Genomic DNA, 18,520 nt, shown 5'->3' on the forward strand with positions numbered 1-18,520 from the left:
TTCTTCAAGCTTAGGCAGGGGAGGGACTATGGTCAGATAAGTCATCTCCCATCCACATCCCAAAAAGTTAGTGGTTTGGTTGAGACAAGGTGAGCGAGGACCAACTCCTACGGTCTGGTTGTCAGGCTCCATTGTATCTTCACGGCAGCTCCATTCACTTGCTGACAGTTCCCGATAGCCCAGTTACCAATCCCAGACATGGCTACATGACACACACACAAACCCTCTAACTGCCTATTCCCTGCTTCCAGAGAATCTCTCTAGACAGACTTTAACCCTTTGAGACCAGGTAACAAGCAGCACAAGATTAAACTGAGTCACAAAAATTAACATTTCCTAAGAATAATGCATAAGCCTTCCATGTTCTCCACACCCTTCACTGAAGACAGGCTGATCCAATAGTGGTCTCAGAAAATAAAAGGAAGATCAGAGATAGCTTTCTGGCTTGCTAAGGTGAAGTATAGTGGAATAGCAACCTGAGACCTGAGTGCTGGAAAGCATAAAAGGCTGTTTACAATTAAGGTACTGACCGGCATTGTTACTGCTTCTCATTACAAAATGTCACAGCTTTTCAGAGTTAATTGCTCTTCCTCCTTAGTCCCAGAGAATCCGGAGATAGCAGAATTACCGAAGTCTACAGTAAGAAAATTAAACACTTCACTGATATGCCAGGTGCTGGTAACTGGCTCTCTGGTCTCCTACTCCTGTCATTAGTGTTGAAGCTCTGTGGTTGGCCCCAGGCAACTACCCTTTACATCTCGACTACCCTTTACGTTCCCACTCATTTGCGTGCACCCTAGCCTACACTTAAATTCCATAAGGTCTGGCAAGAGCGGCCTTACATCCAAGGGATGGGAAGTAGTAGTATAGCTGAGATCTTAACCTGGGTGTACTACCATGTCTATAGTGTCCATCAGCAGAGTATACAGCTGCTGATCAGGTCAATTAGATCTGCTTAAACGGGCAGTTGCTTGACGAGTCTGGGAACCACATGGATGGAACTTTTAAAAACATTTTAAAGTAAACCAATCATCAAGCCCCCACCGCCCTCAGAACCCCGGTTAAAAAAGAGAAAAGAAAAAAGTGAAGGAAAAATGGCATAACAGTAAAGGCCACACAACCTATTACAGATGGGACCTGTTTAGCACAGACTATTCTGTTTAAGCAGTATTAGCAGCTGGTTAAGTGCTGAGTTGCCCTTAATTCATTATTTAAATCCTAGGGAGGGAGAGGTTTGAAAATCTGTCATTTGGGTCAGACCAGAGTCGATTTTTGACCTGTATTTACTACAACCTCTTAATGCTCCCTCTTGCATTATAGAAGCCTAGCTAAATGGAGCTTTTCCACCGCAACCAACAGGAAGAGACAGGGCAGGTTTCCGAAGAGAATATGTCCATCAAATAGAAAGGAGTCAGGAGAGAATCACCCTGACAGCTGGAAAGGCAGAATCCTTGGCAGCGGCATAGTTCTAGTGCATGTAGAGTGAGACTATGCTGTGTAGTGCCTTCAGGAGTGAGGGTGAGAAATAAGTCACCTTCTGTCCTTGGTTTTAACTGCACCACGCCCTAGTTCAGCTGTCAGCCCACCGCTCCACACCACAGAGCTAGACAAGTCTAAGCTGCAGACAGACAGACTTTGGAAGCTGCCTGATCCTCTTCCTTTCAGGGCTCCTTTTCATTTGCATAAGGATAAGGACTGACATTCCCGTTATTCCCTCCCAGCTCGGTAGGGTTTTTAGAGTTACATCTGATAACAAAGGAGGACACAGTCCATTGCTCCATTTCCACACAGCTTCAATTAATGCTTTCCTTCTCTGGGTTGCATCTGACAGTTCACACAGGGGAGAGGCAGGCAGACTGTGACAGTGTCCTCACGTCCTGCACTGAGGGTTGCACTGAGCACGGGCATCGTGTAACACGAGGCAAAAGAGAACCACGCTCAGCTTGGGAAAGTGAACAAGCTCTCAGGGGAGTTTCCAGCTGTAAGGTTTATTCTTTGGTTTTTCTAAGAGGCAGCAGCAGCCTAGAGGGGCTTGTTAAACAGTTTTATTTGTGTTTCACATAGAAGCACCACCCATTCCCTTAATTAAGCTGTACATATTGACACATTAGCTTCACCTCTCCCACCCCCTCTCGCCCTGCCAGCCCCTGGTAAGGAGGGGTTGTTTTCAGCTGTCTAGTTTCAGGTAGTAGATGAGAAAGTCAGCAGAATAAACCAGCTTTAATAGATTAGGAGCACACCTGGAAGAATACTGAATCCAGTGCATTTGAAACAACCTATAGTGAGAGCCCTACACACCAGAGCCAGCCCATTCCTGTCATTGCAGGATGCTTTCATTTGCAACCAGTTCTCAGCTATGCTCAGGCTATACGAGGAATCTGAATCCAGCTGACTTCAGAGGGAGGGAGAGTATGTGTGTTCCCAGGGCAATGGTGCTGATGACCCCAGTGAAGCAGGTTTTCTGTTAATCTTAATGAAGCGTCAGCTTCTATATCGGTCCTTTACCGGGGAGCCAGGCGCACAGCATGCATCCAGAATGTGCTCTGCATGGCACTCACTCATACACCACCTTCTGCACGCATTCCTCTGAGGGACAGGTTCAAGGTTTCCACATCCTCATTCCTACTTTCACCAGTGCATCTGAAAGGGGGAGAACACCACCTTCAATTCCAGATTGGCAGGTAAGAGCGTTGCTATTATCCCCTTAGCAGCAGGCCCAGACCACTCACTGGGGAGGGAAATCTCATCTTAAAAGGCCAAGAAAGTGGAAGAAATCCTCACAGTTGCAGGCCTACAAAAAAAGAGGGCATCTGCACTGCACAGCTATCAGGCACTTTTCTCTTAAGAACGCAAAAGAGAGCAACTGCAGAAGAATGGTTTACAGTAGTGCACACGCTTATTTACAGAGTAATGGGATAAACTAAAGAAAGGAAGAGTTACACTTAGTAAAGTGAACTGTCACACTGACGAGATGTGTCGGAAGGGGTAGGAGCTCCGCTGCTTGCATTGAAAACTTGACTGGACAAGCGGCCAGGAAGTATAGTGTCAGGGACAATCCTGCCTTGACACCTAGCGTTGGTGGAATGGTAGATGGGATTTATCCCATCTTTAGCTTCTCGGAATCTCACGTGTTTAAACCCCTGGCAGAGTAACTCCTGACCCTAATGAAGGACTAACAGAAGGAGAGAAGATCAGTGAAAGGAGCTACGTCTGCACACTCTGCACTAACTGGAAGCCTCAATATCACCATCCATTAGTCATTGGTGACACTAATGAGCCACAAGACTAATCGCAAGGAGGGTTATTCATTTTAACCAGTACACATCTCTCCAGTCGTCAGCAACGGATGTACACTTAGCAATGGGGTGAAAAGGGTGGTGTACAGAGACAAAGCCTGCATGAAAGAGGCCAGATTTCTTCCTCAAGGATCTGTATGCATCCTCCATTAACAGCACGAAACAAACAAAGCTGAAAGACTCTTAAAGCAACACTTGACAGAAATAAATAACAAGCTGAAATGGTATTAATTTATGCCACTTCCTGCGTAACTGTATATTCAACAGCAAGAACGTGGGGTGCTATAATATAGAAGGTATTTATTATTTATTTAGCCCTAAATCAAAGGATTAAAACCAAAGCTAGTTTTTATAAGGTTTCATCAATTTGATACTTATTTTAAAATACGTGTATGTCTCCCTTAGAATGCTTAGGGCACACTGAACTAGAAGCTCAGGATGGGCTAGAACTCCAAAATTTAAAATTCCCCAACAGCATGTAACCTTTCTAATGGAAACCCGTGCCCCTAGGGAGTCACATCTAGGAGCAGTCCATAACCACGGCTCACCTTGTGTATGAGTCTGCATGTCACGAGCCAGCTCCATTGGAAGGACAGAGTTAACGAGAGTGGAGATAATAGCAGCGTCCAAGTTGCACATTGCTCCAAAGCACTTCAGCAGCAGCAGCCGCAATGGCACTCGGTGTTCCTAGAAAGACAGGAATCCTTCCAATAAGACAAAACCACAATTGAGTACTCAGTTCAAGACTGAAGCCAAGCAGGAAGCTTGCAAGTCCACACGTGCTGTGACCAGTGCAGGTGAGTGAGCAGAAGCGCTAGGCAGCCCAAAGTTTCAACCCAGTATCAGATATGGCACAGATCTTTCCAGTGTACAAGTTGATCTAGCCCCAATACCAGCTTTTAAAAACTGTACAGATTTTTTAAAAAACTCATCTTTGTGATGGGATCAGCTTCTAATTACTGTACTATTGATGCTAACAAAGGGTACAGGGCAGCAATAGCTCATATCTGAAATACTGTGCATCTCATCCGCAGTTTGACTGTTGTGACAAGACAAATGGAGAGCCTAGGGTGTAAGATCCTATTTTGGCCCCACCAAAACCAGGCCTGATTCACTCTGAACGCCTGTGCTTCTTACAGGGATGCAGAGCTTTCATGACCTCGGGGGCAGATACAGTGCTCCTAGGAGACCTATAGCTTGCAACACCCCTGTTTACTTAGGGAGTAATCATAGTGAAGTGCCCAGTGCAGAACTGAAAAGGAGTTTCAGCTCCTCAAGATCTATCAGGATCTATTAAAATCTAAACCAATTTTGCAGCATCTCTGACAATTAATGAAAAGGACCTTGAAGGGTTGCTATAAATTGTCAGGTTTCACGCCGAGAGAATGGATTTTTAATCAGAAGGCTTTGAGTGCACAAAGCAGAAATTGCACCGTCAAGACTCTTTTCAAGACAGTGGTTCTGCTTGATCCTGAAGCCCACCCTCAACCTGACAGGAGCCCTGAGGCTAAGCTTCACCTGATATCACTCCAAATACCAGCCAACAAACTGGTCAGAGAGATCAAAAGAAACCTAAAAGAGCGGAGAGAGGAATCCTAGCACCAAGTGTCATAGGTACTAAAGTCCAATGGGTAACTGTTCCGCTCTCCATATAGTCATTCATCCTGTAAAATCACGTTCACAGAGCATACCATGGAGAGCAACAATGCACTGGGAAAGCCAGCAGACTCCTGTACTCCTGACTGGGCTTCCCAGTTCTCTCAAATATGTTGCGGCCTCTTCCATAGCCAAGCTCTGGGTTTATACAGAGCAATGTTTTATTAAAAGCTGATTGCACGGTTTGCTGTGCTGTGGCTGGGGACTAAGGAAGAATCTCCTATCCATGCCTAAGTGCTACCACAATGAGCCTTAGAAAGGGAATGGGGTAGAGAAATATTTCTATAGGCACAGAAGGCAAACTCCACACTTCTTCCTCTGAACATCAATTTCCTTCCTCAGTCCCTGGGCTCCTCCTCACAACCCACTTTCCTAATCAGAGCTGTTTACTAATGTAGAGCCATGCATCAATTAAGAGAGGAGAAGCCACAGCCTGTCAGCTTTCCCAAGGCATTCTCGGAAATCCTTCCTCTAGACTATAGTAGGGCTGCTGCTTCTGTGGAGCTAAAAAGAAAGCTGCAATCTTTACCGTTCCGACTGCTTACAGGTACAGTACTAAATACTGCTCCTGAAACTAGACCCAAGTCCTACCTCCTCATTGTCCAAGTAAGCTCTGCACAACCCATAAGTATAATGCACAGTTACTTAAGTGTGCAAGAAGGATTTTCTGAAACTCAGTCTAGTTCAGACAGTAAAAACTGTCCAAACAGGGAAAAGTTTTACATACATTCATGCTTGTTAACCCTTCTCCTTTGGGTTTACAGGGAAACCTTCAATAGAAGATAGGAAGAATCCAACACCTCTTACCATCTGATAATATGCCACAAGGGACAGGACTGATTCAAACTCATTCTTTTTGCACATTTTCTTGCAAACATCAGGATCTGCATCTGTCTGGAAACACAATCGAACAAGTGAGATTGCTGGCATATTGGAGAAGCCAAAGGGTCTCTATCAGGAACACAGAGAGGCCCCAAGTCAGGCTGGCCTTTCAGCAGGATAAAGAACTGTTCCCATCTCACCAGTTCCTCCATCCCCAGGACTTCAGTCCCCACAGCCCAACCACCCTACAAAGAAATTAGGAGGGAAGCACTAAGACAGTGCAAGGGGAAACAGCTACCCTAGAGATTCCATATCAAAGTGAACTCCTGTAACTGCCTCAGTGCCAAGCAGAGTCTCTCCCTCCGTGTCTTACATGCTGAAAGCATCTGAAGAAGGTGAACCATGACGGGTTTTGAAAATACTGTTTGTGCTGCAGTCGCACCCAGAAGCCCCAGTCAGGGCTGGGCTTGTCATGTTGAGTGCTGTGCATGTACACATGCACACGATGCCTGCTATAATCTATAACCATTTTGGTTATGCCTGTATTGTCTGCCTCAAACTTGGCAGATCTCACCCTGCAGAATTAGTGGGGGGAGGGAGGAAACATGGAGGAAGCTGGATTAAACCCATCTGACGAGCTGTATGTTTTAGGGCTGGTCTTCACTTAAAAATTAGATCAACCTAGCTACGTCACTCAGGGCTGTGAAAATCTTCATGCCTTAAGTGCTGACGTAGCCCCTACTGTGGATGTAGCTAGGTGGACAGAAAAATTATTCTGTCAACCTAGCTACTGTCTCTTGGAGAGATGGATTGAGGACATCAAACAGAAAACCCCCTCCTGTTGACACGGCAAGCATCTACACTAAAGCACAGCTGTAGCTCCGTAGATGTGCTGCTTTATCGTCCGCAGTATAGACGTGCCCTTGGAGAAGCAGGTGAAACTCATGCGCTTCAGAAGGAATTAAGAGTTAGGACCTTCTACATTGGCCTTCACACAGTGCTTGCTGGAAGCCATGTTTTTAAACAGCCCCAGTAACACTTTTCATGCAGTTTAAAGGCCAGCATGGGCAGGGCAAGGCAGGGTTAGCACGTTGGTAGGGCTTAGGCTAGAACACTGATATTGTTTGGCCTGTGCACGCTGGCCAGCCAAACCATGAAACAAGTTTCCAATGGAACAGTGTTCAACTGAGCTTGCAGTGCATCTGGAGAGGAGGTTTTTGGTGGCTATTTATTTATTTACTTTTTAAAGATGGGTGAATAAAGAACTTAGCACTGTAAAACATGGGTGGATGATAATTTTGCAAGGTGGATTTAAACATGGTTCCTAAGCATGACAGACCCCAGGCAAAGCCTTATTCAGAATCTTGCAACGTAAGTCCCAGGCTGCATTACAGTAGATATACATACATATGGTAGGGCTTGTTTAACACCCGTTATTAATAAATGGAAACATAATCCCTTGAACATCTGTCCGACGATTTCACTAAGGGCTTGTCTACAGGGTGAGTTAGAGCGGCACAAGCCAGGGTATGACTCTACAATGCCCCAGCTTGCTCCACTGTAACTCACTGTGTGGGACACTGCTATAGAGCAGCAAAAGTCCCACAGTGCGCCTTAGCGTACTGTGCTTTCAAGTCATACTCCAGGACCCTTACTGCACTGTAGCAGTGACCAAACAGCGAGTTACTTTGTGGCAAGCTGGTGCACTGTCGAATCTCGCCTGGCTTGCCAAACACTAACGCCCCACACAGACAAGCCCTAAGGAAAGAATATTGAGAGGGGAAATCTACAAGGGGATCTCAGCTTCACTAAACCTACTTAAGAAAGCAACCCACCAGAATACGGAGCAGCTCTTCCAAATAGCAGCAGATGACATTTTCATCCTCATAGAGTGCCCAGCTGCGCTGCTGGGCATCTTCTTTGTGCCTGGCCAGATCTGCAAAGATCACCTCAAGCCGCTGCTCATCATGGCAGATCTGCCCCGAAGGCAGCCCAGAACTCAGATTCTGCAAGAAGACAAAAGAAATACCAGTAATAGGGTTCCTGATACACAGCAGTTTTTGGGGAGTAACTGTTTCCACAGGTATCCTTTGCCTCAGTCCTGACAGGTTACTTCATTCAAACAACAACTGGCAGCAGGTAGACAGCGAGTTTAACACCCCCACGCCCACTCGCTGCTTCAGCTTCCAAACACTGTTTTCTGGTTCTCTCCCCCTCCCATTCTTGCAAAGATAATGCAATTACTGAATCAGTGAAAGGAGGCTCCAGGAATGGTGCAGAGTCAGAACTCATCTTTACATCTCCAAAACCTTGACCACAATGCTGGGGAGAGGCAGTATTGCTTTCAGAGGGTATGAAAATCATGCGTAGTTCTCCTTAGAGGCTCCATTGCAGAAATGTAAGGCTGGACACCAGAGCAGCTGGTTGTCCCAGTTGGATCAATGAGAAGCCTAACATCTGATCAGCTCCAGAATACATTCTTACAGCCATGGAAATTTATACCTGGGGGTTGCATAGATCAGATAATTATAGCTTAGTACATAAAAATCCTTCCCTCTCTGTTAACAGGAAATGGGAATGCCACGTGTCTGCAAAAGAGCACCTTTTGTCAGTGCTTTGGAAAGAGACTGCTAAGTGGAGAGGTTTATGCATTTTCCATCAGAGGAAAAATAATCTACAAACTAGCTTCTACTTGTTTTGACCACCACAATGTCAATTTCAAAATATTTAAGGGGAAAAAACCAACAAGCCACCACACTGGTGGCACCACCTAAAGTGTCAGCTTACTTTCCATTTTCACTTTCCTAACATACAGCAGAGTAAGAATACTATTTTCCTTCCCATCTGAGCAGCTCAACACATTTTACAAATATTAGTTTAACTTCACACCACCCACTTGGTTGTATTATTCTCAGTGTACAAATTCAACGCCATAAGAAAAGACCACCTTCCTCCTAGATGCAGGTACTAAGCACGTGAGATGTCTAAGCACATGGGTGGGCACCTCTGAACTGAACAGGATAAATGCAGACTGCCAGGCCAAGAGCAGTAAGAGAAACTGCTCTGGCACTGGACGCATACCATACGACAACCTGGATTACTGGAGCCAGGTCAATCAGCAGCGTGCATAGTTCTACAAGTCACAGTTTTGTCCCACAAAATTGAAAGTTCAACCAGCAGTTTTTTGGATGTGATCCCACCAATACAGTCGTCATTTTTCCTGGACTCTGAACTGGCAGATTTTCATTTCACCTGCTAGTTTTGTCAATCATTAACAGATGAGTTCATATGAGTACAGCACTTTGAAGATGCTAAAGCAAAGTAAGTGTTAAGTATTAGGATTGCTGCCTTCTGGATTAACCTATGCAGGAATCAATTCCTCTCAATTTGCTTAGGCTCAATTTGCCTCAAGGTAGGGGACAGATTAACAACTAAAGAGAAAGGTGACCAGGTGACAGCCAGCCACATCCTGATAGAATTTTATATACCACTTTTTTTCTGTAAATGAAAGTTTACCCTACATCTTGGCTATAAGCTAACTCGTTTGCTGTGGCTATCATGGTAGAGGAGTGCCGTAGAGAGGGGTCTGAATGAGGAGAGGGTATTGTCTTTGACGATTAATTCAGGGAGAAGATTCTATGATAAAGGGGGAGCACTGAAGGTATTGAGATGTCCGAGAAGAAGTGCAGAATGGGTCAGGTTGGAAGGGCACAACACCAGAAGAGGTAAGAATAGACTATCAGAAGGGGAAAAATTATTCAGGGCCTTGAAGGCAAGAACAAGAAGCTTGAACTTGATGAAATGGAGGGAGGAAGCCAGAAGAGGTTCAAAGATGGAAATGACCTGGTCAGATTGATGGGCCACATTGATGAAACAAAGGAACAAAAGGGAGTGGTTTACGAGGGAGCAACAAATATTGCCCTTCTCTGTGCAATGAGAAAAGAGATCCCCCCCCATGTCGTCACTATTTAAATTTGGGAACAATTTATTTTTCATTACACATATGATACAATGCGCACCGGGCCTCCGACTCCAGAGAGACAAGTGAGGCGAAGAACTGAATCTAGTCATAACTTCATTTTTGCCACTTATGCAGCACCTCAGACAGTAAAACCTTTGAGAAGTAACTCTCATTAGAAACCAGAGCAGCACAAATTCATATTAGAGAAGAGAGCAGAAATCTTTTTAAAATAAAGCACAAATGCAGCCCCGTTCATCTCAAAGCATGCACTGGTAGCTGCCATAAACACTTCAAAATGTCAAAGAACAAGCTATTGCCAATGCAGCTGAAACCCAACAACCCTGAACTGAAAACTTAAGTGCAATGTTTAAGCTGTTTTAGAGAGACACTTGTTCATAATTTGCTTAGTGGAATTTGAGGTGTGAACTAATTAGGACCTTTTTTTTACTACATAATTGAAGCACTGAATCAACATGTTCTTGTCGCTGTTTAATTACACAATCTTTGTCAGGCTGAGATAATGAAGGAGGGAACATGTTGGTTTAACTTTATCACAATCCACCGCATGCTCTTGAGAAAGGCATCTTGGGACACTGTGGAGGGAGGAGTGGCCAGCTAGATTACCAGCAGGCTGGTGTGAGACAGAGGGTGACTGTCAGAAACACAAAGCACGATCTGATTACAGCAACCATGCTAAACAGTGATTTAAATCACAGAATCAGAAGGTAGATGGAAGACACCTACTTGGTCACATCCTTCCCTTTGCAGGTTGGTTTCTTTCAGCACAAGCTCAGATGCTTTGGCTAGCCTATTTTCAAGTGTCCCAAGTGAGGGAACTTCATTGGGAGACTACTCTACATCCAAGGGCCAGCCCCTGTGAGGGGGTTAACTGTGGCCAGTATCTTAGTAGGTGTCCAGAAATATGCAGGTCTGCTCTTACTAGAGTTCACAGTCAGGATGCCTTTTTAAATCGTCTGCTTGTTCTGATGATTAACAGAAGCTCTTCTTGGGCTCTCAACACTCAAATCTATGCCTTTACAATCCCCCCGCCATAGGCTTTCCAATTCCAATGAACATAAATTTGCTAATGGACATGAATGAGATCAATCTCCTAACAAAGTGCTCCAATCTGACAGTAGAACCATACAGTGTGCTGTCTTAATGGAATCTCAGCACCATTCTCATCTCCCCCAGCCCCAGCAACGAGGTCAGGTCTCTGCTTATTAAGCAGCTTGGCAGCTATTACAGCCCTGCGGACACTCCATGAGGTCATTTCCAGGAATCAGACTGTTACTTGGGAAGGCAGCGGACACCTTCAGTGAGTGGATGTAACTGTTTTCATAATGAAATTTACTTTTGATTTGTTTGTTGTTCTTAACAAAACAGCTGGTCCCCTCCAAATGGAAGGAGAACCATACACTACTGCAGGGCTTTCATTTCTGCTACACAGAACAGGATTATTTTCAGAAACTTGTCTCTTGCCACCTCACTCCCACTGCTAACAAACAGACTGTCGATTCTGGTCTGCAAAGCTGTTCTTCCTGCTTCTTCTTCCTCCTATTTTTGTTCCTTTTCGACTTCCCCCTTCTCCCCAAGCCACCAGTTCTGGAAAATCACTGGTGCTTTGAGTACAAACATCTTCCCAGAGACTCCCCTCCAGATCAGCATACAGCAGCTCTTCAGGAGACACACAAAAGGGACTCTTCTGTATTTCACTCTTTGCTATTGTAACAAAGGCTGCCCTCCAGCCTTCATTTACAAGAGAGGGGTAAACCCCCTCAATAAGTAGCAGCTAATGCAGAGAAGAGCTAGTCTCCTCAACAGCTCTCCCCAGGAGACTAGTCCAGATTAACAGAGAACCTTAATTTAATTTATTGAGCCAAACTCTCCAGGGTAACCTCTCTGAAAAAAACACTTTCATTTAGGAGCAAGTTTTTCTCCCTGGCTGGGCATGTAATAATTAAAGAAATCTTCACTGGAAATATAATCCTGTTAGAGAGCAAGATTGTACTGCAGAGAGGCAGAGTCTGGTGCGTACAGATGTGCAAGTGTGTCACAGGGAGAGAAGAGAGGAGTTACTTGGCTTTCGACCACCACATTAGCTACGCTTCAGTAACGTCTTCCAGACTTCGCCTTTCAGGTGTTCCAGCCATCTGTAGGCCAATAAACATTCACTCCACAGATTTATTCAGCAGCAGATTTCTCTGGCTGATGGCAACCCTTGATCAAGAATGGCAAATGAGAAGATGTTCTTAAGGGGTCTGGCAATGACTTCGCCAAAACGGGCTACTTCTGTAGCAATTTATAAGCAAAAGGCCTCCTAAGCCCTGACAACTTTCAAAAAAATATTCATGCCCTCTCTCTTAGTGAGATATTGCAAAAACCTTATTTGGCCTGTGCCAAGAACAAAGCTGCTGTACAAGTGCCTCTCAAGTGTTCACACTCCTGAGCTCCCCATGCTTCCGAACAAGCAAGGGGAACTAGCCTCCCTTACAAGGCTGCGAAAAGCTAAGGGCATGGCTACACTTACAAACTTAGAGCGCTTTGAGTTAAACCAGCCTTTGTAGAGCGCAGTAGGGAAAGCGCTGCAGTCTGTCCACACTGACAGCTGCAAGCACACTGGCGTGTGCACATTTACGGCACTTGCAGCAGCATTGGGAGCAGTGCATTGTGGGCAGCTATCCCACAGAGCACCTCTTCCCATTCTGGCACTGTAGCTTGTGGGAAGGGGATGGGGGGGCATTCTGGGTCCTGTCCCAATGCCCCGTGATGCATCAGTTCACATCCCAGAAATCCCTCTGCTTCCATCCACAATTGGTGCCATCTTTCAACTTTTTTGTACTGCACGCTCTATCTTTCCTTTTGGTCTGCGGGAATGGAGCCCGAACTGCTGAGGAATATGCTGACGAGTCTCGCCAGCACATCACGTTTGGCAGTCAAGTTACTCCTTAAGATCCAAAGTGACAGTGAGGACTCGGACGATATCATCGACTCGAATAACGCGTACGACACAAGATTGCTTGTGACATTCATGGACATGCTCACCACCGTGGAACGCTGCTTTCGGGCTCGGGAAACAAGCACTGAGTGGTGGGATCACATCGTCATGCAAGTCTGGGATGATGAGCAGTGGCCGCAGAACTTTCGGATGAGAAAAGCCACTTTCATGGGACTGTGTGAGGCGCTCGCCCCCACCCTGAAGCGCAAAGACACGAGATTGAGAGCTGCCCTGACGGTGGAGAAGCGGGTGGCTATTGCAATCTGGAAGCTGGCAACTCCAGACAGCTACCGATCGGTCGCTAGCCAGTTTGGAGTGGGGAAGTCGACCGTTGGAATCATGTTGATGCAAGTTTGCAGGGCCATTAATCACATCCTGCTCAGCAGAACCGTGACTCTGGGTAACATGCATGACATTGTGGCTGGCTTTGCACAAATGGGTTTCCCTAACTGTGGAGGGGCGACAGATGGGATGCATATTCCAATTTTGGCACCAGCCCACCTAGCCTCCAAGTACATTAATCAGAAGGACTATTTCTCTATGGTTCTCCAGGCGCTTGTGGATCACTGTGGGCGTTTCATTGACATTAACGCAGGCTGGCCTGGAAAGGTGCATGATGCATGTATCTTTCGGAACACTGGCCTGTTCAGGAAGCTGCAATTCGGGACTTTTTTCCCAGACCAGAAGATCACCATAGGGGAAGTTGAAATGCCCATTGTGATCCTTGGAGACCCCGCTTACCCTTTAATGCCGTGGCTCATGAAACCCTACATAGGGAGCCTTGACAGTAGCAAGGAGCAGTTCAACAACAGGCTGAGCCAGTGCAGAATGACTGTGGAGTGTGCTTTTGGCCATTTAAAGGGCCGATGGCGTTCTCTATATGGGAAGCTGGACCTGGCCGATAACAGCATCCCCGCGGTTATATCCGTCTTTTATACCCTCCATAACATTTGTGAAGGGAAGGGTGAAAGATTCACTCAGACATGGAACTCAGACGTTCAACACCTGAAGGCTGAATCTGAACAGCCAGAGAGCAGGGCTATTAGAGGGGCGCAGTGTGGGGCTGCAAGGATTAGGGATGCCTTGAGGGAGCAATTTGAGGCTGAAAGCCACCAGTAATGTCTAGTGCCCTGCACGGGAGTAAAGTGCAGCGGTTCCAATGTTAGTAGAAATTGGTGTTTGCTACGTATGATACACTGACTTGCAGTGCCTGTTGCTTTCCTGGGCTAGGGTATCTTTTACGTTATGCAATAATAAAGAAAGTTTTCAAAACAAAAAAATCCATTTAATGAAAAGAAAATGCATTTATTGAAAACAACTGCTTGGGAAACACAAAGGGCAAGGGGGTGGGGTGGGGAACGGTACAATCACAGGTTTGTGTATGTCCTGTTGTCATACTCAGCCTTCCTGTCTGGAGTGCTGTGCAATGAGTGCTGCACTTCAGGATGGCTATACTGCATGGTGATGGGGATTGAGTGCAGTGGGTAAGGGTCGTAGTTTTCAGGGCTGGGTGGTGAAGCTACAGGTGTTGGAGGCAGCTGGCGGCGATAAAAACCCAGATGTTGGGGAAAGTGGGTTGGAGGTGACACGAGGGCACAAGAGTTTTGGGACAAGGGCTGCAGTAGTGCTCCGCCTGCATGGCTACGAGTGCCTGGATCGAGTCCACTTGGCGCTCCATGATGCTTATCAGCCGCTCTGTGCTTTGATGCCGGCAATCCGCATTCTGCTGGTGGACGCTCCTTTCACTCTCCCACCACTACTGCACTTTTTGATTTTCATTAAGGGAGTGCTGCATGACTTCATGCAGCATGTCCTCTTCGCTTCTACGTGGCCTCTTCCTGATTCTTTGCAGCCTCTCAGCTGGTGATAACACGGACGGCTGAGATCTGAAGGTTGCATCTGTAAAGGCAAAATGCAACACTTAACAGAGGCAGCATTGTTCACACCAGACAGAGCAATGATTCCCCTGTACTTAAGGAGGGCAAGCACAGTCTACACAATAGCATAATTTGCCAGTCCTAAAGCAAGCACACAACCCCCAGGAGCCCCAAAATGGTGAGTAAGCACAGGGTCAAGGGGGACTGATTCTTTCATGGCTGTACTGTCCTTTGGGTTTCTGTGCCTTGGGGAGAGCCAACAACTGCAAGGGACCCCTATACTCACTGTCCCCACATTTTCCACAGGACTTCGTCCTGGAATCTCTCTCGCTGTTGAGGGTGACCTAGGAAGCAAAGGAGGGTCTTCTACTACAATGTGGCTTCTGCCCTGGCCCATATGCAGCTTGCCTGTGTGCAGCAATGGTCCCCCCCGGCCCCTCATGGCACAGACATGTTAGCCTGACTGGGACAAGGACCACAGTGGCTCTCCCACGAAACCTGCGCAAGCGCATTGCCCAAGTTCTGGATGAGACCTTTGAAGAGATCACTGAGGCCGATTACTGCCATGTGAGAGGGCACATCAACGCCCTATTCCGCATCTAGGCATGCATGCGGCCCTAACCCTCCTCGCCCCAAGAGCCCATACCGAATAACTTCCTTCCCACAATAGAAGCCACTTACCGGGAGCCTCCTCTGGTGTTTGTCCTTCCCCAAGCACCGGCCACCGCGACTGGCTGGGGTGTCTTCCTCCTCCTCAGCACCCTCACTCCCGCTTTCCTCCTCCTGCCTTGTTGGACTGTGCTCTGAAGTGTCCATGGTGGTACTTGGAGTGGAGGTGGGGTCGCCCCCAAGTATCACATCCAGCTTTTTGTAAAAACGGCAGGTCACAGGGGCAGCACCAGAGTGGCTGTTTGCCTCACGGGCTTTGTGGTAGGCATTCCGCAGCTCCTTCACTTTAACCCTGCACTGCAGTGCGCCCCAGTCATGGCCCCTTTCAATCATGCCCCTTGATATCTGCCCGAAGGTACTGTAATTCCTATGGCTGAAGCACAGCTGGGACTGGACAGCTTCCTCCCCCCAAACACTGAAGAGGTCCAGCACCTCGCCATTGCTTCATACCGGGGATCGCCTGGCACATGGAGACATGGTCACCTGGAAAGATTCGCTGAGAGCACTGCACACCTGGCTGAGCAAACGGGAAGGGGATTTTCAAAATTCCCAGAGAATTTAAAGGGCGGGTATGATGGTTGGTCACCTGAACGCAGGGCAGTAGAGTTCAAAGTGATGACCAGAGTGGCTAGAGCAGGCATTGTGGGACACTTCTGGAGGCCGATCAGAGGGCACTAACAGACCAGGGCGTCCACACTGGCGCCACAGCACTCCAGTGGGGGTGCATCAAACTTTATTCCACTCACCGAGGTGGAGTACCAGGAGCACTCTAGCCGCAGAGTGCGAGGGCTCTACGTGCCTTGCTAGTGTGGATGTGTTGAGAGTTAGAGCGCACTGGACTGCTTTAATGCTCTCTAACTCACAAGTGTAGCCATGCCCTAAATGTGTGCAGAGTGGAAAAAATTTTTCAACAAGACAGAAATGTCATTCGTTTTAAGCAACACGGAATTACAGAAGGAAACTGTGTTCAGTGTAAAGGGCAGATTGCTTCCAGAAGCAGCAGTACTGGGCAGAGGTGGAGCAACAGTTTGACAGTGTCAGCAATGAGATTTGCCACAGCTAGTTACAGAATGAAAGGTGGCAAAGTTCACATACATGCACTAAATGCATCATAATCCAGTGCCTGCAAGAATCCATCGGGTGTTAATGGATTTACACACTGGTCCTTGTGACCCAGGCACCTCTTGGTGCCAACTGGCAGGGTGCACAGTGTTACAGGGATCCCCTCATTCTGGTCTCTAAATAAGTTGGTGAATGGGTGACATGCGAGGTCTCCACTGAAAGCCTGCTTCACACTGTTCATCATAATCATTGCTAGAGGTATGTGTGGATAATATGTAAGGAGTTATGCATACACCCTGATAATTATGCTCTTAAGGTATGCCAGCTGGGGCTGGCCACCAGAAGGTGATAGGTTTCTTTAAGGCAGGAGATGCTTACCTAGCTACATGTAAACTACGTACTATATACTTTACAATACATGCCTGTTTATAGACAGAGCAAAATGCTAATCAAGAGATTGCAAAGTCTTCAGGAGAGATGCTCTGAAGGAAATAAATAAGCAGCATAGGGTACCCAATTTTACGAGTGAAGACAATGGAGGTTAGAACTACAATAAAATCTGCCAAGAGCGACCTCTAATGGGAGTTAGAAAAGTGATTGCTTGTAACAGAGGTGGTCTCTCTGCAAAGGTTTGCACACCACAGCATAGTGATGTTCTGTGGCCTCTGCAAGTAGTCACTTGTGACAAGTGGTCTCTCTTCAGAGGTGATCTTTAAGACAGGTTTTACTGTATATCTGGGGGTGCAGAAGTACACACAGGTATCCTTCACCTAGAGACAAGCAGCCTATTGGCTTGTCTTATGAACAGCGCATCACAGCCAGTCTTGCTGTTTAATGCTGGGAGAGAAACTTTGGGTGAGCTAACTTATGAGACAGGCAAATGAATATCTTGTTAGTTAACACTTTAGCTGGAGCCTAAACTTATGTACTCATTTGTTTCCAATTTCCATTAATTCTACTTGCTTCTTCTCAAATCTCTATTTATACTTCTTTTCACTATAAACAAATTTAAGTGCTGTAAGCTGAACTGAGAGGTGATCCTGAAGTGCAACTGGTAAACTGAGGTGTTCCATTCATTTAGGAACAGCAGATTGGTGAATTCTGAGAGTGTCCAGTGGAACAGGGTCTGACACTCCAGGGGGTTGCTTGGAACATGCCTGTTGCTGACGTGTGCAGGCTGTGTCCAAACAGGGTTCTAATGTAGTCTGGCCTTCCAGAAAGCATAGGGTCAAACCAAAATATCAGCTAGCTGTAAGCATGACTGGTCTAACATGGCTTGTGCCAATCCATGCTGGCCATCCCACTTAGGTTAGAACTCCTTTGACCAAAGTAGAGCTTACAGTACAGTCAACAGATTTAAAGCTTGATTTTAATGGAAGTGCAGATTGATTCCGACTCCCATGTCGTAAGTGGAACATTGTGACACTGCAATTTTACAGGAGGCATAGATTAAACTTCTTCCAGAAGAAAAATGTAATGCACATTAGAAGGAAAAAATTAAACTACTCCTACATCTTATAGGGTTTTAAGGTAACTAATCCCACAGATAGGGCATCACTGCAGACAGCTCAGTGAAGACTGTTCAAAAAAGCAAACAAGATACTAGGATGGGTAAGGAATGGCATGGAGAAAAATATTATAATGCCATTATGTAATTTAATGATGCAGGCTCAACTGGAATACTGCGTGCAGTACTGGTCACGCCATCTAAAGAAGATGTTGCAGAATTAGAGGTGGCTTAGAGAAGGGCAACGAGAATGATTAGGGACTTGGAAAAACTCTCACAGGAAGAGATAGAAGATTGCAGTTGTTTGCCTGAGAAAGGAGATGAATAATAGAGGACATGATAAAAGTATATAAAATAATGAATTGTCAAGAGACGGTACATCAGGAGCTTCTGTTCTTGTAGTGACAGGGAGAACAAGTAGATATTAAATGAAATTAAAAAGATGTCAAATTCAAAACTGATAAAAGGAAACATTTTTTCACACAATGTGTAGGCAGACTGTGTAACTAGCTGTCACGTAACATGATAAATCGCAGAAGTGTAGGGCTGTAAGGGACCTCTGAGGAGTTATCAAGTTCAACCCTCTGTGCTGAGGCAGGATCAAGTAACCTTGACCATCCCTGACAGATGTCTGTCCAACCTGTTCTTAAAACACCTCCAATGCTAGGGATT

The 18,520-nt window shown here is 46.1% G+C and overlaps 1 protein-coding gene across 1 annotated transcript in view; it reads right to left on the reverse strand.

Moving 5' to 3' along the window:
• Positions 1–18,520, reverse strand: part of NCKIPSD (NCK interacting protein with SH3 domain) — a 101,053-nt gene that overhangs the window by 17,112 nt on the left and 65,421 nt on the right. Inside the window, exons 6-8 of the mRNA XM_074957681.1 lie at positions 7,610–7,780; positions 5,760–5,846; positions 3,845–3,983 (exon numbers count right to left, since the gene is read on the reverse strand). Coding sequence (XP_074813782.1) covers positions 3,845–3,983; positions 5,760–5,846; positions 7,610–7,780 — 397 coding nt within the window. The remainder of the gene's footprint in view (positions 1–3,844; positions 3,984–5,759; positions 5,847–7,609; positions 7,781–18,520) is intronic.

Source organism: Natator depressus, chromosome 7, assembly GCF_965152275.1.
Source record: "Natator depressus isolate rNatDep1 chromosome 7, rNatDep2.hap1, whole genome shotgun sequence".
NCBI classification, from domain to species: domain Eukaryota; kingdom Metazoa; phylum Chordata; order Testudines; family Cheloniidae; genus Natator; species Natator depressus.